General features: G+C 41.4%; 4 protein-coding genes across 5 annotated transcripts; 2 read left to right on the top strand and 2 right to left on the bottom strand.

The window, feature by feature from the left end:
• The first annotated feature begins 1,547 nt into the window (after positions 1 to 1,547).
• On the top strand, positions 1,548 to 3,949 carry LOC115179685 (gamma-crystallin M2). The gene is made up of 3 exons (XM_029741363.1): positions 1,548 to 1,750; positions 2,214 to 2,456; positions 3,317 to 3,949. The coding sequence occupies exons 1-3, from the start codon at positions 1,742 to 1,744 to the stop codon at positions 3,590 to 3,592; spliced, it is 528 nt and encodes a 175-aa protein (XP_029597223.1). The 5' UTR covers positions 1,548 to 1,741; the 3' UTR covers positions 3,593 to 3,949.
• Positions 3,950 to 8,380: 4,431 nt separating this feature from the next.
• Positions 8,381 to 9,435, top strand: LOC115179684 (gamma-crystallin M2-like). 2 transcript variants are annotated; one of them, XM_029741362.1, is made up of 3 exons: positions 8,381 to 8,448; positions 8,627 to 8,869; positions 9,104 to 9,435. In XM_029741362.1, the coding sequence occupies exons 1-3, from the start codon at positions 8,434 to 8,436 to the stop codon at positions 9,380 to 9,382; spliced, it is 537 nt and encodes a 178-aa protein (XP_029597222.1). In that variant the 5' UTR covers positions 8,381 to 8,433; the 3' UTR covers positions 9,383 to 9,435. The 2 variants fall into 2 exon arrangements, with proteins under 2 accessions (XP_029597222.1, XP_029597221.1); XM_029741361.1 differs by lacking the exon at positions 8,381 to 8,448 and having other exon boundaries at positions 8,606 to 8,869.
• A 1,013-nt stretch (positions 9,436 to 10,448) lies between these two features.
• On the bottom strand, positions 10,449 to 11,582 carry LOC115179403 (gamma-crystallin B-like). Its single transcript, XM_029740895.1, has 3 exons — positions 11,522 to 11,582; positions 11,054 to 11,296; positions 10,449 to 10,790 (listed from the first exon to the last, which is right to left on the bottom strand). The coding sequence occupies exons 1-3, from the start codon at positions 11,528 to 11,530 to the stop codon at positions 10,521 to 10,523; spliced, it is 522 nt and encodes a 173-aa protein (XP_029596755.1). The 5' UTR covers positions 11,531 to 11,582; the 3' UTR covers positions 10,449 to 10,520.
• A 7,929-nt stretch (positions 11,583 to 19,511) lies between these two features.
• Positions 19,512 to 20,437, bottom strand: LOC115179713 (gamma-crystallin M3-like). The gene is made up of 3 exons (XM_029741396.1): positions 20,352 to 20,437; positions 19,993 to 20,232; positions 19,512 to 19,855 (listed from the first exon to the last, which is right to left on the bottom strand). The coding sequence occupies exons 1-3, from the start codon at positions 20,364 to 20,366 to the stop codon at positions 19,574 to 19,576; spliced, it is 537 nt and encodes a 178-aa protein (XP_029597256.1). The 5' UTR covers positions 20,367 to 20,437; the 3' UTR covers positions 19,512 to 19,573.
• Between the last annotated feature and the right edge of the window lie 120 nt (positions 20,438 to 20,557).

Below are 20,557 nucleotides of genomic sequence, written 5' to 3'. Positions count from 1 at the left end.
ACCGTAATGTTGTGATGTTTCTATACCATAATATTGTGATGGTCCTATACCGTAGTATTGTGATGGTCCTATACCCTAGTGATGTGATGGTCCTATACCCTAGTGATGTGATGGTCCTATACCATAGTGATGTGATGGTCCTATACTATAGTATTGTGATGGTCCTATACCATAGTGAAGTGATGGTCCTATACTGTAGTGTTGTGATGGTCCTATACCGTAATGTTGTGATGGTCCTATACCATAGTGATGCGATGGTCCTAGACTATAGTATTGTGATGGTCCTATACCATAGTGTTGTGATGGTCCTATACCATAGTGTTGTGATGGTCCTACACCATAGTGTTGTGATGGTCCTATACCCTAGTGATGTGATGGTCCTGTACCATAGTGTTGTGATGGTCCTATACCATAGTGATGTGATGGTCCTATACCATAGTGTTGTGATGGTCCTATACCATAGTGTTGTGATGGTCCTATACCATAGTGATGTGATGGTCCTGTACCATAGGGTTGTGATGGTCCTATACTATAGTATTGGGATGGTCCTATACCATAGTGTTGTGATGGTCCTATACCATAGTGATGTGATGGTCCTATACCATAGTGTTGTGATGGTCCTATACTATAGTGATGTGATGGTTCTATACCATAGTGTTGTGATGGTCCTATACCATAGTGTTGTGATGGTCCTATACCATAGTGATGCGATGGTCCTATAACATAGTGATGTGATGGTCCTATACTGTAGTGTTGTGATGGTTCTATACCGTAGTGATGTGATGGTCCTATACCATAGTGTTGTGATGGTCCTATACCATAGTGATGTGATGGTCCTATACTATAGTTTTGTGATGGTTCTATACCATAGTGTTGTGATGGTCCTATACCATAGTGATGTGATGGTCCTATACTATAGTATTGTGATGGTCCTATACCATAGTGTTGTGATGGTCCTATACCATAGTGATGTGATGGTCCTAGACTATAGTATTGTGATGGTCCTATACCATAGTGTTGTGATGGTCCTATACCATAGTGTTGTGATGGTCCTATACCATAGTGTTGTGATGGTCCTATACCATAGTGTTGTGATGGTCCTATACTATAGTATTGTGATGGTCCTATACCATAGTGATGTGATGGTCCTATACTGTAGTATTGTGATGGTCCTATACCATAGTGTTGTGATGGTCCTATACCATAGTGTTGTGATGGTCCTATACCATAGTGTTGTGATGGTCCTATACCATAGTGTTGTGATGGTCCTATACTATAGTATTGTGATGGTCCTATACCATAGTGATGTGATGGTCCTATACTGTAGTATTGTGATGGTCCTATACCATAGTGTTGTGATGACTTTAAGAGAATGAATGTGGGCCTGCAGATACTGTAGCATTGTGATGATGCATTCCAAACAGTAAACATGTGTCCCTTTATTGTGGATTACTGGATAATAAAATGTATTTTGGTAGACGTACAGTATCAAAAGGGCCGTGGTCCACAGCACGTGGGTCAATAATGTGCAGGGCTAGGACATCTGCATTGATGAATCAGGGGTTTTATCTGTATGGACAGGATCAAGGCCTTGGCAGCATCTCAATGCCACTAAATCCCTGCTCATTAAAATAACAAAACCTCTGATCCGGCAACCTTTGATTGAGTTTTATAAAAGAGGCTCGTGGCCCTCTGTCCTGGATATTACATTGAGGAAGAGTGCTCTAACAACAGCCCAGACATGAGTAAGGTAAGGCAGACCAGTTTTTCTCTAGCTAGTTGGCACTACTGTATACAGCTCTCTGGGTCTGTGTTTGTTTTCATGGACTTTAAAGCTGATTTGGAAAGAAACTGGTTGATTGTTCAACACAGTAATGTCATAGTGCTGCCAAGAAAGATAATCCAGAGGTAAGTTTGATAGTGTTTGGTAATGAAAATGATCATTGATCGCTGTTTTACTTGTAGACAAGCTGTAGAATGCCAGCAGTGTATTAGCCTTTAACAGGAGACCTATAAACAGGAGACAAACTTACTTGTACGTAATTGTTGGTCCAGAGAAGGCAGTATATTTTGCCATTATAGAAATCATAGAAAATGTGTTTTTATATTAGGAAGTGTAATTTTATTTGAAATGCAGTAAAATGAAAGAGAAAAAAGTGTATTCCCTAACTGATGTTAACATTTCCCTCCGACCTTCGGCCCTGGCTGTGTAGATCACTTTCTACGAGGATAAAAACTTCCAGGGTCGCTCCTATGAGTGCGACACGGACTGCCCCGATGTGCACCCCCATTTCAGCCGCTGCAACTCCATCAAGGTAGATAGCGGCTGCTGGGTGCTGTACGAGAGGCCCAACTACGGAGGCTACCAGTATGTACTGACCAGGGGAGAGTACCCAGAGTACCAGCGCTGGATGGGATACAGCGACACCATTCGCTCCTGCCGTACCTTTTCTTATGTGAGTAGTCGGGATGTGAGAGAAGATGGGTTTTAATGTCTGGTTTGTTCATGGCTCAATCTGTATTGTAGTAATGCATTGTGGGGATTTATCAGTGTATACTTGTTCACTCAACTGGTGGTTTTAGGGCAGGTTGCCTTAACACAGATGAAGCCTAGTCGTGGACTAAAAAGCACTTTCAGTGGAGATTTTCCATTGATTCTTGTCCACGACTAGGCTTCATCTGTGTCCGGGAACCCGGCCCATAGTTTTATAAGCACAACACATGAGTCTGTGAATGGTTGGGAGATAACCAGACCACATAAAGGTCTGAAGGTACATGGCAAATAAAGCAACATGACTCTACGACTCGCCTAGAGGAGGAGAGTCGATGGTTGGATGGATGGAAGCCCATAAAATGTTAATCCCATAGACCCTTTGTATTAGGTTTCATAGGACATAGTTATCTACCATGTATGTCATGTTAATGACATAATGCTGTTTCATGTTGTCTAGCCTCAGACTGGAGCCTCCCACCAACCAAAACAATACCTAATCAGCAGAATATCTCATCCAGATCATTCTGGGTTCATCTTGGGTTCCTTCAAGAGACATTTCTGAGACATTCTGGACATGTCCTAAACTACCTTTGTGACTGTCATGACCCTGGCCTATGTTAGCACACTGCAACCTCCCCAATTGCGATATCCACTTCTGACATCAAATGTGGTGTTTGGCTACTTTAGCATTTTTACTTACCCGTGTTAACCTAAGGCCCGCTGAAACATGTCAGATGTACTGGTTACCTGTGATTCCCCATGCCCCCCAAGTGACCTGTGTTTTGCCAGTGTTACCTCTCCTGTACCTCTCTGTCCGAGCAGGCCAGCGGCAGTCCCTACCGTATGAGAATCTACGAGAGGCCAGACTTCCAGGGACAGATGATGGAGTTCGGCGAGGACTGTGACTCCGTCCAGGACCGCTTCCGTAGCCGTGACATCTACTCCGCCAACGTCATGGACGGCTACTGGACCCTCTACGAGCATCCCAACTACAGGGGGCGCCAGTACTTTATGAGGCCTGGCGAGTACAGGAAGTTCAGCGAATGGGGAGCCACCTGTGCCACAACCGGCTCCTTCCGCAGGATCACCGACTTTTAGGCCCAACATCCTCTCCACTCTGACCAGCCAATAAAACCATTGTTTAAATAAGCTTGCTGTTGATATTTCCATTTCACTGTTTCTGATTAAGTGATTGATATTATTTGGTGACCTTTATGATATTTGGGGTCTGTGTTTGTGCCTTTAGCTTAAATGGAGGACAAACCTCAATATATTGAGCAAGAGGCACATGTTGTACATGTAGGTCTAAATAGAATGGAATATACTGCAAATAAGAGGATGTAAATATATATTTGAAATACACCTTAAAAATGTACCTGAATGGGCTGTTTTAATGGTATATCTCTGTGTTGCACATTTAACATTAAAGTGTTGAATCATATGACATTAAGCAGACCATGTGCAGGATCAAGTTTCTAGCTTACTCACTCTACATGCTTCTTCGACACAGAATCACTGGGCCAAAAAAACGTCACACAGTTGAAACTTACCTCCTCGTTGGCAAAGTTCCCAACCAGAAAAAGGTCCCAAAACAAAGCCCATAAAATAAGAAAACAGAGATCCTACAGATATTTTCATACCTGCTAGTGTAAGCTTCCACCTTATGCAATATAACAGAAATCCTATTGGTTACTAGGCCCTGTCAGTCAAAGTATATAGAAGCAAATATTAATGTCAGTAACGTAATAATAATATTCCAGGGACTTCAAGGTGTATAGACGGCCTACATTGTCATTATGGATTTTTGTCAATAAAATTACACTTTTATAAGTCATGTTTAAGGACCACCTTAATAAAGTGCTATCAAAATTTGCTTAAAGTGCTGTCAGAAGTTAAAATATTGTAATTATGGTATGAATCATATTGTTACTAATAAGATTGTTCTATAATAAATCTAATATTTTCTATGTCTGGTTAGATCAGTTATGTATACTGAACAAAAATATAAATGCAACATGCAACAATTTTACTGGGTTACAGTTCATGTAAGGAAATTAGTAAATTTAAATAAATTCATTAGGCCCTAGTCTATGGATTTCACATGACTGGGCAGGGGTGCAGCCATGGATGTGCATTGGTGGGCATAGGCCCACCAACTTGGCAGCCAGGCCCACCCACTTGGGAGCCAGGACCAGCCAATCAGAATAAGTTTTTCCACACAAAAGTCCTTTATTACAGACAGAAATACTCCTCAGCATCTGTGGCATTGTGTTGTGTGACAAAACTGCACATTTTAAAGTGGCATTTTGTTGTCCCCAGCATAAGGTGAGCCTGTGTAATCGATCATGCTGTTTAATCAGCTTCTTGATGTCACACCTCAGGTGGACGGATTATCTTGGCAAATGAGAAATGCTCACTAACAGTGATGTAAACAAATTGGTGCACAACATTTGAGAGAAATAAGCTTTTGTGCATATGAAACATTTCTGGGATTTTTTATTTCAGCCCATGAAACATGGGACCAACACTTTACATGTTGTGTTCATATTTTTAATCAGTGTATATGCATTTCTGAGTAGAAAAATATTGTACAACCTGTAACAATATCTGTTTGCAGAATACAAAATAGATCAAATCAAATATCAATCATCTGAATTAAACCAGACATTGTAGAAAAGGCCTACTACTAAAGTAAAATAAAGTGTCACCAAAGTCTAATACTTGATTATGTCAATAATGTAGTGTTATCACGATACCAGAATTTTGACTTTCAATACCGATACCAGGTTTAGAATCGCGATACTTGATACCAAAATGATGCCACAACAACAAAAAAGAGTTTCAACATGTCTACATGCCGTGTTGCATTATTCTAGTGTGTTAACGTCTGTGAAGCAGGATTATTCAGGGGATGCTGCAGAACCCTCAGCACCCCTACTTCCTGAGGTTATGCATGGTCAACTGTTCTGACCTGAACTCCTACTTCCTGAGGTTATGCATGGTCGACTGTTCTGACCTGAACTCCTACTTCCTGAGGTTATGCATGGTCGACTGTTCTGACCTGAACCCCTACTTCCTGAGGTTATGCATGGTCAACTGTTCTGACCTGAACTCCTACTTCCTGAGGTTATGCATGGTCAACTGTTCTGACCTGAACTCATACTTCCTGAGGTTATGCATGGTCGACTGTTCTGACCTGAACTCCTACTTCCTGAGGTTATGCATGGTCAACTGTTCTGACCTGAACCCCTACTTCCTGAGGTTATGCATGGTCAACTGTTCTGACCTGAACTCCTACTTCCTGAGGTTATGCATGGTCAACTGTTCTGACCTGAACCCCTACTTCCTGAGGTTATGCATGGTCAACTGTTCTGACCTGAACTCCTACTTCCTGAGGTTATGCATGGTCGACTGTTCTGACCTGTACTCCTACTTCCTGAGGTTATGCATGGTCAACTGTTCTGACCTGTACTCCTACTTCCTGAGGTTATGCATGGTCAACTGTTCTGACCTGAACCCCTACTTCCTGAGGTTATGCATGGTCAACTGTTCTGACCTGAACCCCTACTTCCTGAGGTTATGCATGGTCAACTGTTCTGACCTGAACTCCTACTTCCTGAGGTTATGCATGGTCAACTGTTCTGACCTGTACTCCTACTTCCTGAGGTTATGCATGGTCAACTGTGCTGACCTGTACCCCTACTTCCAGCGCTGCCAATCCATCAGGGTGGAGAGTGGCTGCTTCATGATCTACCACCGTCCCAGCTACATGGGCCACCAGTACTTCCTGAGGAGGGGAGAGTACTCCGACTACCGGCGTATAATGGGCATGAACGACTGTGTCAGGTCCTGCCGCATGATCCCCATGGTATGGTGTTTAATACCAGGATATGAATAGGCCTGTACACCGGTAATCTTATGCTATGCATTGGTAAATCTATAAAATGGTACTGGAGTGCCACAATGTTCTTTTACTGAGCCATTATAGTTGACTATTTGTGTAAATGACCTACCTGACAATTGTAAATTCTAATCTACATCTAGTTAAATAATGTGTTGAACATCACTCAACAAGCTGCATTTATTCTGGCTATGTTGATGACATGTACACATTGGGTTGAGTGACGTGACTTGGTCGTTCCTTACAGGACCGTGGCAGCTTCAGAATGTACGAACACAATGACACGGCTGGCTAGATGATGGAGATGGACGACGACTACCCCAACCGCATGAACCACTTCCATATGTCCGACTTCAACTCCTTTCAAACGTCATGGACGGCCACTGAATGATGTACGACCAACCCAACTACAGGGGCAGGCAGTCCTAGCTGAGGCCCGGCCAGTACCGTAGATACAGTGACTGGGGAGGCAGGATCGGTTCCATCAGGCGTCTCATGGACCTCTAATAAAAGATACCTTTTAATTAAGAAAAGGACTTTCAATAACAAACCAATCCTGGTCAATCTTGGGTTGGCAGGTAGCCTAGTGGTTAGAGCGTTGGCCCAGTAACTGAAAGGTTGCTAGATCAAATCCCTGAGCTGACAAGGTAAAAATCAGTTGTTTTGCCCCTGAACAAGGCAGTTAGCCCACTGTTTCTAGGCCGTCATTGTAAATAAGAATTGGTTCTTAACTGACTTGCCTAGTTAAATAAAAAAGTGTCTCCTGTATGCCTTTTTTCACACAAATAATAAATTGGTTAAATAAAACAATCAATTATTTATTATTCATTTATAGGGGACAATGCACATTAATCAACATCAATATTACAATAATGCAACATCCATGTAAATGTGGCAGGGTTAGCCAAAAGCTAATTTGCACCCGTAGTCCCAGAGCAGCCAAGGACAATTACACAGTCACAATACACATACTTACTAAAACAATACAAAATACCAATACATTACATCCAATAATATATAATTCTAACAACAACAACAACACTATCATCAACTGTCGTCTTATACATGAGGAACCACAGATAACTCATGTTTAGAGGTTTGGGTAGATTTGAACCATCAGTTATCCTGATGTTCCCGATGGTTTTTCCTGGATGTTTGGCTACTGCTATCGTTAACTTTCTCAATTACACAACACTGACATCATGCTGTCTCTGAGCCAAAGCCTTTAGTTTGGGGAGCTAACGCAAGTCTTCAGGTCTCCGACAAGGTTACTCATCACGTAACCGTTCACTGACCGTCGATATAACATTGACGTTTATTTTCAAATCCGGATCAGGATGAAAATGAAGTTTTTCCTCTCAAAGTGAATTACCACAGTTTTTTACTTGCTTTTTTTTCTTGCTAATGACACCAATGCAATATTGCTGGCCATTATGTATGTAAACATGATATATGATTACATACATACATATTCATATAGACAGATATTTTGTTCGCCCACAAAACACAGATCTTTAAGTATAGAGCAGAACAATGAAAGTATGGGGCCAAAAACAGTTCATTACATAATTTACGGTAACGTCAGCGTTTTCAGAGTGCATGCCTACATCTAGAAATAAGAAACATATTCTCTGGCTCATTCTCACAGATACAATCCCAGAAAGACATTTTATAAGCTGATACATTTGCATAATTGTGCGTAAAAGGACACAACTGAAATTGACGGTGTTTGTGAATTACAATGATATGCTAAATGTCTCGTTGAGTTGTTTTGCTGATGCTAAGCCCAGCAATGCACCGGATCTCCAGTATACAGTAGTGTTTTCTGACAATAGTGATGAACATGTGAAAACTGGCCAACAACAATAACTTGTCACACAATAAGGCATGGCTACACATAAACAGATTTGTGTGCTAACTCCAGATCATGATTTGAATGACAATACTTTATGCTGCGCAATCACACAGCTGCTTTTTATAAAAGGACAGAGGCACAGAAAGAGTGACCATTGACTGTCTATCTGCCCCTCACGCAACCATGACAATGGGAAAGGTAAGTCAGGCACCCACCTGCATTCATATTACTAGTTTTATAGTATAACTGAAAAAAAACATAAAACATTTCGTTTTTGTCCACCATATAATGACCACAACATTGAAAAAAATACATCAGTTCAGTAGATGTAAGATACATGTTTTAATGCTTTAAAATGTCTACCTCCCCTTTGCAGATCATCTTCTATGAGGACAGGAATTTCCAGGGTCGGCACCATGAGTGCATGAGCGACTGTGCCGACCTGCACTCCTACTTCAACCGCTGCAACTCCATCAAGGTGGAGAGTGGCATGTTCATGGTCTACGAGAGGCCCAACTACACTGGCCACCAGTACTTCCTGAAGAGGGGAGAGTACAATGACAACCAGCGCATGATTGGCATCAACGACTGTATCAGGTCCTGCCGCATGATCCCCATGGTAAACCCAGTGTAGATGCCTCAAACACAGGGCTACGCTCATCACTAGGCCCATCTCACATTACAATGTGTTTTTATAGAAGAGCACCAATTAAAACTTCTTGAACTTAGTAAAGGTGTTCCTCAAGGCTCCGTTTTGGCCCCACCTATTTTGCTATATTGTCTTGTTAATAATTGACCTCTAATTTGTAGTAATGTAAAAACCCAATATGACCTCTATTTCCTCGTCCTGTAGCACCGCGGCTCCTACAGGATGAGGCTGTACGATCGCCCCGACATGAGTGGCCAGATGCAGGAGCTGAACGACGACTGTCCCAATGTCCAGGACCGCTTCCGCATGTCCGACATCAACTCCTGCAACGTGATGGACGGCCATTGGCTCATGTACGACCAGCCCAACTACAAGGGCAGACAGTACTACCTGAAGCCTGGCGAGTACCGCAGACCCAGCGACTGGGGTGGCCTGAGCCCCAGGATCGGATCCCTCAGACGAATCTCTGACTCCAACAACTAAAAGTTCTATGTCCTATGTCTGTTCTCAATAAAGCTTCATGTTCAACCAAACAATATGTGTCTCCAAACAGTGAACACTTGTGTAGGTGCTTCTAGAACCATCCACAGAACACAGAGGGATTTGTATTCAATAATTAGTATTACAGTATCATGCACTTTAACGGCATTGTATAACAATAAATGTATGCATATGCATGGTAGAGTACGCTGGTGGGAGAAGCTATAGGAGGACGGGCTCATCATAATGGCTGGAATGGAATCAATGGAACGGCATTAAACACATTGTTTTCATGTGTTGGATGTGTTTGATACCATTCCAATGATTCCATTCAAGCCATTACAACATGGAAGACAGTTCAAAAATACAACGTTAACATCATCAGATTCACCTTTTCATGTTGCAATGTTGCAACATAATCAATTTCCTTTCTGTAACTCAAGTTCTTCAATCAACAGTGCTGACAATGAGTTGCCCAGACGTTTCCCTATTGTATCATGAATGAATATTAGCAAATTCTGCTGAGTACTGATGTAGGATCTTAATTTGAGACAGTTTGCTACAGCAGGAAAATAATCCTGCAGCAACAGGAAATGTGAATTATTATGTGTATTATAATTAATGGACATTTTTGTAGGGGTTGATACATTTTTTGTAAGGGAAAGTCACATCTGAAATGTCAAAGTGGAAATGACAAACTTCAGAAGCCTTTTTTAATGCATTGCAGGAAAGTTCGCCAGAAACAGGGTGATTAAATTAGGATCCTACATCTGTAACACATTACACAAATGTGAGTGCAAAGCAAAATATGTAGGGTCTTCATTTCATATTATTCTCAAATTGTCATGAACAGCCTGTTCATGACAATAACCAATAAATATAAATATTTGACGTGAGGTATTTAGGGTACACAGATGGTCTGTTCTAGGTTGATTCACTCCGGTAATATGGGTAATATGGGAGTTAATTCATGGTAAAACATTTTAAAAGTTCAACCAACCTAACAGATAAGTTTGCATATTCCTTCTTTCTCTGTGGTTTAAAATACAAAAGGCAGGAAAAAAGGATCTAATGTGTGGATGGATTTATTTCAAAATGATTTCCCATTGGTCATTGATTCAACAGTCATACATTCAGCTTCTTACATAGCAATACGTCTGACGGAGCCCACCCTGGCGCTCATGCTTCCCCAGTCGTTGTATCTCCTGTACTCTCCCGGGGTCAGCAGGTACTGGCGCCCCCTGTAGTTGGGGTGCTCATACAAAAGCCAGGAGCCCTCCATCACATTGCAAGAGTAGATGTCATTGTAATGGAAGCGCTCGTGGAGGTTGGGGCAGTCGTCCGTCAACTCCGTCATCTGTCCTCCGAACTCGGAGCGCTCGAAGATTCTCATACGGTGAGATCCCTGGTGCTGTTGATACAGAGAGCAATGTTATTGGGATGATACTCATGTGTAGCCTATCTCAGAAAAATATGTGGTAGACTATGTCAAACCTCAGAGTCAGTGGAGGCTGGTGGAGGGAGAAATGGGAAGGATAATGAGCCAGCAGTTGATTTTGTGTAGTTTTGGGATCAAACTACAAAGGTCCAAAAGTCCCTGTAATACTTTAGAATCCCTCCAATACTTCAGAGTTAACGGGATCTCTTTAACCTCTTCCTAAATCCGTCTCTTACCTGGGGGATCATGCGGCAGGACCTGACGCAGTCATTGAAGCCCATCCAACGCTGGTAGTCGGAGAACTCGCCTTCCTTCAGGAAGTACTGATAGCCCATGTAGCTGGGCCTCTCGTACACCATCCAGTTGCCGATCTCCACCTTGATGGAGTTGCAGCGGCTGAAGTGGGCATGGAGGTCAGAGCATTCTCCACCGCACTCATAAGAGTGACCCTGGAAGTTTCTATCTTCGTAGAAAATTATCTAAAAACAGATCAATTGAGGTGTTTTATTGTGTAAGACCAGATCTCTTCCCTAGCAGTAAGCCCCAAGATTTTGAATTATTTTGAAATATTGTACAGAATAAATTCCTGATCAGAGGCACACATTACCTTTAATGAATCTCATCCCCTTTTATTGATTTCGGTAGAATAATCTATAGAGGAATGCAGAGGCACAACATATGCATAGCATAAAAACCAGCCTTACCTTTCCCATTGTGAAGGTTAACTTTGGTCTCACTGGCACTCAGCACGGGTTGGGAGGTGCGTCCTCTCTTTATAATCCATGGACAAACGGCAGTATTGTCATGTAAATAGTTTGACTTTTAACACGTCAGCGTTTTTTTTCCGCAAGAATGCTGTGAACACTGCAATGTATTTTTATCTTAGGTGGTCAACAAAGTAAGCGTTTTTCCTTTTCAACAAAGGCTTATTTTATTTAGGATGATTGTAATTATAAAATGTCTTGTAGATGAGTGATCATCTCTTGACGATTACAACTATGTTGTTTTAGACTAGATTGTCATTTGATTGTGATACATTAACACCTATATTTCTAGATGAAGAAATTAAACTGGTGTAGAAATGGCAGACCAATCTGAGTAATACAAGTGTCCAGTTTTGTGTACCAACCCAGGTTAAAACATTATAGTAGTGAAAATGATGTTTTCCTGTATGTACCCCATCACATTTCATAAAAAACAAAGTGCACAGTACATTTGGAGGAGGAGTTCTTTATTGAACTATTAAAAATTGAAACATCTCTATGTCACCAATCTTCCTCTTGGCTCTCTGAAGGGAAAACTTCATGCATGGATTTAACATAAAAACACTGTAAAACATATCATTGAATAACTCATCCAATGTCAAGTCATCACATTTTTTTATATATTCAATGTGCCTTGTGTTACTTACTCAGTTCTTCTACATTGTGACGTTTTGATAAAACCAAAAAAACATAATACTCTAATTTAATGCTATAATTCAAGGCTGTTCAATTCTGGTCCTGGAGGGCCAAAACACTTCTGGTTTTCATCCTCTACTTCTAATCAGGGACTGATTTAGACCTGGGACACCAGGTGAGTGCAAATTAACTACCAAGTAGAAACAAAAACCAGAAGTGGTTTGGCCACACTAATTTAATATGTACAATAACTCTGTTTCTGTAATCATATTTTGCAATGAATCACATGGCAATGGCCATACTACCCACAATTCTGTTTTAAATGGTGTCCCTGCTACGTAAAATGTTAATCTCAGCAAAATGGAGGTATCAAAATAGTTGAAGCATTTGTACATACGTGAGGAATGCCACTGCAAGGCCGGTTAGGGTAAGCAGTAGCTGGTGTTGGCCAAACAACAGCCCTTCCAGATCTGGGTCAGAGAGGTAAAGTAAACAACAGCCCTTGCAGATCTGGGTCAGAGAGTTAAAGTAAACAACAGCCCTTGCAGATCTGGGTCAGAGAGGTAAAGTAAACAACAGCCCTTGCAGATCTGGGTCAGAGGTCAAGTAAACATTGACCAAAACATCAGCTCTATCACTGTTTTCCCTGCAGAGATGACAACTTTGTCAGGTAAGATCAAGCTGTATGCAGAGCCAATACTTCTCTAACTATTACAATTGAACTGTTGTCTGTATCCATTATCTATCTAATCTACATGTTGTACTTAGAGTCATTACAAACCCGCTCCCATGGGGATGTTTGTGTTCATTTAGTGTTGCAGTGGACCTTTTATACGTTGCGTATTTACAGTTGAGCCACCCTTCATTTCTATGGGGTCAGCATAATAAACTCTCTGTCTCTTTCTGCTTTTGTTGGCTTCAAATCCTCCTACTGTGAGATGTTCTGTAGGCTTAATCCCTCAAAGGTTTTAATACTAGTATGTGTCTAAACAAAGAAAATAAAGTGAGGCTACTAATCGATGGGGACATACTAGTACATGTCTAAACAAAGAAAATAAAGTGACAAACAAGTTTATGTGTTTATAAGTCACAAGCAACGTTCTTTATAACAAAAGGGTGGATTTGAAGCTATATTAGGTTCTTTAACCACTTTGTATCCTCATATTCATTATCTTCAGCACCATACCAATCAGTGGAGGCTCCTCAGAGGAGGAAGGGGAGGACTATCTTCCTCAATGAATTTCATAAAAATACATATTTTTAAACATTTAAAAAGTTATCCTTTTTATATAAAACTATAATAAATATAATCATGTCACCAAATAATTTATTAAAACACACTCTGTAGAGGCACAGCGGTCTAAGGCACTGCAGTGCTTGAGGAGTCACTACAGATCTGGGTTCGATCCCGAACTGTGTCGCAGCCGGCCATGACTGGGAGAGTCATGAGGCGACGCACATTTGGCCCAACGTCGTCCGGGTTAAGCGAGGGTTTGGCCAGCTGGGAATTTTGTCCCATCGCGCATGCACGCTGACACGGTTTCCAGTTGTACGGTGTTTCCTCCGAAATATTGGTGTGGCTGGCTTCCGGGTTAAGCGAGCAGTGTGTCAAGAAGCAGTGGAGCTTGGCAGGGTCATGTTCCAGAGGACGCATGGCTCTCAACCTTCACTTCTCCCAAGTCCGTACGGGAGTTGCAGCGATGGGACAAGACTGTAACTATCAACTGGATATCACAAAATTGGGGAGAAAAAGGGTTAAAAATTAAATAATACAAATAAAGTAAATAAACTCAACACACTCTGTAGGGTAGCACCACGGTGTAGCCGGAGGACAGCTAGCTTCTGTCCTCCTCTGAGTACATTGACATCAATACAAAACCTAGGAGTCTCATGGTCCTCACCCCCTTCCATAGACTTACACAGTAATTATGACAACTTCCCGGGGGACGTCCTCCAACCTATCAGAGCTCTTTCAGCATGAAATAACATGTTGTCCACCCAATCAAAATCAAATCAAATCAAATGTATTTATATAGCCCTTCTTACATCAGCTGATATCACAAAGTGCTGTACAGAAACCCAGCCTAAAACCCCAAACAGCAAGCAATGCAGGTGTAGAAGCACGGTGGCTAGGAAAAACTCCCTAGAAAGGCCAAAACCTAGGAAGAAACCTAGAGAGGAACCAGGCTATGAGGGGTGGCCAGTCCTCTTCTGGCTGTGCCGGGTGGAGATTATAACAGCACATGGCCTAGATCAAAGGATCAGAGAATAATCTAGTACTGAAAGCATAAGCTACAGCTAGCTAGCACTGTAGTGCATAAAATGTGGTCTGTAGTTGACTCAAAGAGAGAGAAAGACAACAGTTGAACAGTTTTGAACAAATTAATTTCTTCCAAAATGAAGGAGAAGCAAGAGAGAGATAGAGAAAGATGATCATTTTCTTCACTTTTAGTTCCACTTAGCTAGCAAATGCAGCTAGCTAGTTTAGTCTACTCAAACACCCTACTCAAACAGAGGTAGGCTATGTTACTGTAGCTAGCTGGCTATGACTATCCAACACAACTACTCCAAGTCAAGGCAAGCTTCTGCTTTTAAGTGCTAAACTGCTTACACTGTAACGTTACTGCATGATTGTAGCGGCTTTACCAGCGTGTTAGTTCTATAGCTATGTTGACTATGATGTTACTTTAGCTAATATTGTGACAATGATGTAGGCTGTGTGTAGTGGTTACCATATGGTTTGGCTTGGAAAGTTTTTTTTCTCGCCTGGTCACATACAACTGATGTGTTGTGCATTGTAGTCCGGAAGCGAAGGGAAAAGGTGAGAGGAGGAGAGCGCATAGATGCGAGAAGGAATAGAACGTGGCTGCTATGAAAGCGAACTGTGTTTACGCGTGATCAGGGGTGTATTAATTCCACCAATTCTGTTGAAAAACGGGGATAAACATACCTGAATTTGTCCAATAGAAACTCTTCTTTGCAACTGTGGGACGAATGACTACACCCTATATCAGCTAGATGCAGGCAAGAGTGATGGCTTCAAAGTATGTTCGGTGTGAACACACAAAAGAGATTGACTGCCAAAACTCTGTTCATAGGTGCTAAGTACTCTTGGCAAGCAAACGTCTGACAATCTTACTGGTGTGTGGAATCAACTGGGAACTCATTTAGTTTTAATTATGACTCCTGATGACATCATAGAGAGTAATTTTCTTAGGACCTTTTTTTCTCCATATTTTTGACTACAGGACATGTAGAAATATCCTATTTCGCAACAAAGCATCCTTCACTCATGCTGCCAAACATACCCTCGTAAAACTGACCATCCTACCAATCCTCGACTTCGGCGATGTCATTTACAAAATAGCCTCCAATACCCTACTCAACAAGCTGGATGCAGTCTATCACAGTGCCATCCGTTTTGTCACCAAAGCCCCATATACTACCCACCACTGCGACCTGTACGCTCTCGTTGGCTGGCCTTCGCTTCATAATCGTCGCCAAACACATTGGCTCCAGGTCATCTACAAGACCCTGCTAGGTAAAGTCCCCCCTTATCTCCGCTCACTGGTCACCATAGCAGCACCCACCTGTAGCACGCGCTCCAGCAGGTATATCTCTCTGGTCACCCCTAAAGCCAACTCCTCCTTTGGTCGTCTCTCCTTCCAGTTCTCTGCTGCCAATGACTGGAACGAACTACAAAAATCTCTGAAACTGGAAACACTTATCTCCCTCACTAGCTTTAAGCACCAGCTGTCAGAGCAGCTCACAGATCACTGCACCTGTACATAGCCCATCTATAATTTAGCCCAAACTACTACCTCTTCCCCTACTGTATTTATTTATTTTATTTATTTTGCTCCTTTGCACCATATTATTTATATTTTAACTTTGAACTTTCTTCAAACTACAAATCTACCATTCCAGTGTTTTTCTTGCTATACTTTATTTACTTTGCCACCATGGCATTTTGTTTGGGCTTTACCTCCCTTATCTCACATTATTTGCTCACATTGTATATAGTCTTATTTTTTTCTACTGCATCATTGATTGTATGTTGTTTTACTCCATGTGTAACTCTGTGTTGTTGTATGTTGTCGAACTGCTTTGCTTTATCTTGGCCAGGTCGCAATTGTAAATGAGAACTTGTTCTCAACTTGCCTACCTGGTTAAATAAAGGTGAAATAAAAATAAAATAAATAAAAATATTGGTATCAGTGGCGGTCAGTGCAGTTTAAGATGAAGGAGACCGATATTTTTTTTCATGAGCATGGCCTTATTTCTATTACAGCATATTGGATGACTGTCCTTCATATTCCATTCTGCCAGTTCAATGTAACAGTGATAGAGTTAGGCTACTACATGATACTTGAATTTTCCCTGTACCCATCATGCGGTTGCTACAACCTAGCCTATGAATTAAAGTTTACAGTCTTGTTAAAATACTCCTAACTAGAAGGTAGCAGTAGTGTTGCATTCTTCAGTTTAGTTTGACAATACTAGTCCCTATGTATTTTGTTTTGTAGGGATCCAATGTTAGCTAACTAGCTAGCTGCGCTAATGTTGCTATTGTTGTAGAATGCCCTTGGTGATCCTTGCCAGATGGCCAAAGCTAAATAACTAGCTAGCAAGATGACAAAGAAACAATGTAATTCACTCTCCATAATCCCATGCTGCCAGTGCCATTTATTTTTGTTAGCTAAACCTTTAGCATGTAATTCGCTAGCCAGCACAATATTATTTTTCCTTTTTGTTGTTACTCCTCTCGGCTCCCCCACTTTGTGCTCTCTGATTGGCTCAAAGTCAAGTTGTCGGCCACTGAGGAGCGTTGTGATTCTACAAGTAGAAATGGCATGTTCGTTTGTATGCAGCAGGTAAGTTTTTTGTTCTAGAAAGAGAAGGGACAGCCTCCTACTATGAGTACCTAGCAGCAGTCTATCAACAGTCAAATTCTAAATGTGTTTCATTTTTCATTCTTCTCTCAGCGTCATCGCAAAACTCATATATTTTTTCAAAATACATCTCTTGATGAACAAGTTTAATGATTTCTAAATAACAAAACTACAAAATTAACTAACAGACAGAACCTAATGTTTATTTTGGTTGGAATATTATGGGATATTGGAGCTAACATCCCCTGGCCATTTGAAAACATGCACGGCTGGAATTTAGGCCTTGCGCCATTTCAATAAGAAACTGGCCTGGCTCTATGGAGGCTTTTTGGGACCTGCAGGCCACCGTACACTTCCATGCCAAACTATTAATGAGGAAGGGACCAACTAGTGGCGTCAACTAGTAGAGTTTTGGTTAACTCAGGAAAAGGCCCACAGACCTAGTACAAATGATTTCTAATTGTAAATAAATAAATAAAAAATAGATATGTTTTGTTGTCAAATACACCAGATAGGTCCAGGAAAACGGGGTCTTTTATAGGGTCAGCCATAGTAGTACGGCAGCCCTGGAGCAAATTAGGGTTAAAAGCCTTACTTGTTGGCTCAGGTACTCAAACCAGCAACCATTTGGTTACTAGCCCAACGCTCTAACCACTACGCTACCAATGACCTCTGTGTAGAAGAGTTTTTAATGTTATGAGAGGAAGTTGATTTTAGAGTAACTTGAAGTATTTCTTTTTGTTATAGATTGCAAGCATATTTTCTTGGGAATAGATTGTATGTAACATTATTTTGTATTCAAATATTAAAATTACCTGTAACATTGAATCAATTAATTTGAGATGGATGTGTCATGACAGGCCTGTTCGGATCAGGTTACCATGGACCACACTCCTACAAGAGACATCTCTCACACCCACCAGAGGGGGAGAGATCGAGAGGTATGGAGGTGGGGGGTTTTATGACATCTCACGCCCATTGTAAATCTTAAGGCAGCAGACAAAATCCCTTTGTCCTCTCAGTATGGAGGAATAGAAAGTATGACGGGCCTATGGAGAACCTACCTCAGAACAGTAACATGCAATAAACAGACTTTGGAACAATATGTTTCGTCAGCCAAAATGGTAGTAATGACGATAGATGGAATATGAAAATGAATGTCATTTTGTTATGTTATTAAAAGTTAAATGACGATGTTATAACGAAAACATTGTAACTTGAAGAGTTTTCACAATATGTACCTGATGTTTGCATACTGTACATTGTGTGGAAAATGTCCAGATCAAGTAAAATGTTTTTGTAAAGAGGAAATGTGAAGTTAGTTGTCTAAATTGTATCTGAGTAAAATCCCAACCTTTCCTCGTAACTAGTTATGCCCTAAAGGCGGAAAGGCCCATTTCTGACCCGAGGGTATAAAACATGTGAGTTAAGAATTAACATATCAGACTAGGTGACCACAAACTGCAGCCAAGGTCCAATTAGTTGTAACCCCCCTTTGAAGAAGACAAAGGAACGTCTTAATCTATGCTACGGATGAGTAGCTGTGTCTAAGAGGGTGAATTCAAGCAGGACCACCCGGTTACCACTCTCCAAGGAATCGTGTGTCTACACTGCTTTCATTCCTACACTGGAGCCCTGAGCTACACAGCTGACCGTACTCAGAAGACCCCCTTTCAGGACAAGGGTGAGGAAACAGACCATTAACAGAAAGGACACTGACATTGTGTGGACAATTAGAGAGTTACACCCGGTAACAACAGAAGTGTCGCCCTCAGAGGAGAATTCGGAACTCGGTCCACAAGGAGATACCCCATCGGAGACCTTCGACACATAATTACATCATTATATTCTGACCAATAAGAGCAGCAGTTCGGGTTAAGCTTAGGGTTAAACTAAGCATAGTTTACAAATGTACCCAAGTGTGCGTTTCTCTCGTACCCTCTCTCTTTCTCTCTCTTTTGAAATCCCCATTTTGTGTAACGTGTGATATTCTGTTGGCCCACTAGGGACCTGTTTCATTGTACTAGGTTCTAATCAATAGCCTAGACTGTGTGAATGTGTATCTTATATTATAATTTTAGCTTGTTAGTAAATAAATAATCAACTCAATTGGTGTGGTACGGACCTTTTTAGTGGGACTCGGGTTTGTGCAGATTCCCGGATTATGCAACGTTCAGGACGTTCAGACTGTAGAGGAAATTAATTAATTAGCGACTGTTGTAATATCGATATTCTGATATTCTTTGAGTTAATTTGGGAAATAGAAACTCAATAAAACCAAACTTTCCCATGGTGCCCCAGGTTAATGACTTAATAATTACCTGATTCATTTAATCACGTAATTATAAACAATTAATCATTCAATGAACAGCAGTCGTCACATTAATCAATCCAACGTCACGTCATGACAGATGCTTTTATACAAGCCTTTATTATAAACCGAATATTCACATCAAACAGTGAATTAACAAGAATCCATGATACGCCTCATAGACTGCCATCTCATGTTGCCCATGCTTCCTCCCATGTTACTGAAGTTCCTGTACTCTCCAGGCCTCAGGTACATCTGTCTGCCTCTGTAGTTGGGCTGCTCATACATGAGCCAGTGGCCGTCCATCACATTGCAGGACTGGCAGTCGGACATGCGGTAACGGTCCATCATGTTCTCACAGTCGTCCATCATCTCGTGCATCTGGCCTCCGAAGTTTTCCCTCTCGTAGATCCTCATCCTGAACTGGCCACTGTGCTGTAATGGAAAACCACAACAACCAAAGCCATTAGAATTTTTTTTTATTATAAAATGTTATTCCAATTATAACTATTTTATCCAATCGAAACTACTATCAGTGATTACAGAAACATATTAACTAGTTGTTTATTTACCATGGGGATGTTTCGGCAGGACCTGATGCAGTCAGACATGCCCATACGCTGGTAGTCACCATACTCTCCTCTCCTCGCAAAGTACTGGTTTCCCTGGAAGTTGGAGCGGTCGTACACCATGAAGCAGCCGCTCTCCACCCTGCAGGAGTTGCACCTGCTCAGGTAGGAGGTCAACTCAGGGCAGTCTGAGCTGGTCTCATAGGAACGGCCCTGGAAGTTCCTGTCCTCGTAGAAGATGATCTGGAGGTCAAAAGAAACAACAATATTGACTCCAAACAGTAATAGGACAAGTTCAAAATTCAAGTTCAACTGCAATTTTGAAAGTTTCTTCAGTGGTGAGAGGCTGTAGGTTGGTGTACCTTTCCCTTGGTCATGGTGACTCTTGTTTGGGTAGCCTACAGATATACGGTGATACTTGGCCTGAAGATGTATAGCTTATTCTCCGTCCTTGGGTACTTTTATACCTGGCTTAACGTCAAAAGAACCCCCAGCTCCATTGTGAAAAGTTCTGAGTTGGCATAATGGCATAGGGGCCCCTTTACACAATGGTTTCCAGCTAAATCCT

Source organism: Salmo trutta, chromosome 39 (genome assembly GCF_901001165.1).
Source record: "Salmo trutta chromosome 39, fSalTru1.1, whole genome shotgun sequence".
NCBI classification, from domain to species: Eukaryota; Metazoa; Chordata; class Actinopteri; order Salmoniformes; family Salmonidae; genus Salmo; species Salmo trutta.
This window is presented reverse-complemented; position numbering and strand designations above follow the sequence as displayed.

Bases quoted from the DNA above. Each gene is read 5' to 3' on its own strand.
- LOC115179685 (XM_029741363.1), top strand. The intron at 2,457-3,316 runs GTGAGTAGTCGG...CTGTCCGAGCAG, and splicing joins CCTGCCGTACCTTTTCTTAT to GCCAGCGGCAGTCCCTACCG.
- LOC115179684 (XM_029741361.1), top strand. From the start codon at position 8,606: ATGTCTACCTCCCCTTTGCAGATCATCTTCTATGAGGACAGGAATTTC. The intron at 8,870-9,103 runs GTAAACCCAGTG...CTCGTCCTGTAG, and splicing joins CCTGCCGCATGATCCCCATG to CACCGCGGCTCCTACAGGAT.
- LOC115179403 (XM_029740895.1), bottom strand. The intron at 10,791-11,053 runs GTAAGAGACGGA...CTGTATCAACAG, and splicing joins CCTGCCGCATGATCCCCCAG to CACCAGGGATCTCACCGTAT.
- LOC115179713 (XM_029741396.1), bottom strand. The intron at 19,856-19,992 runs GTAAATAAACAA...TTTCCATTACAG, and splicing joins CCTGCCGAAACATCCCCATG to CACAGTGGCCAGTTCAGGAT.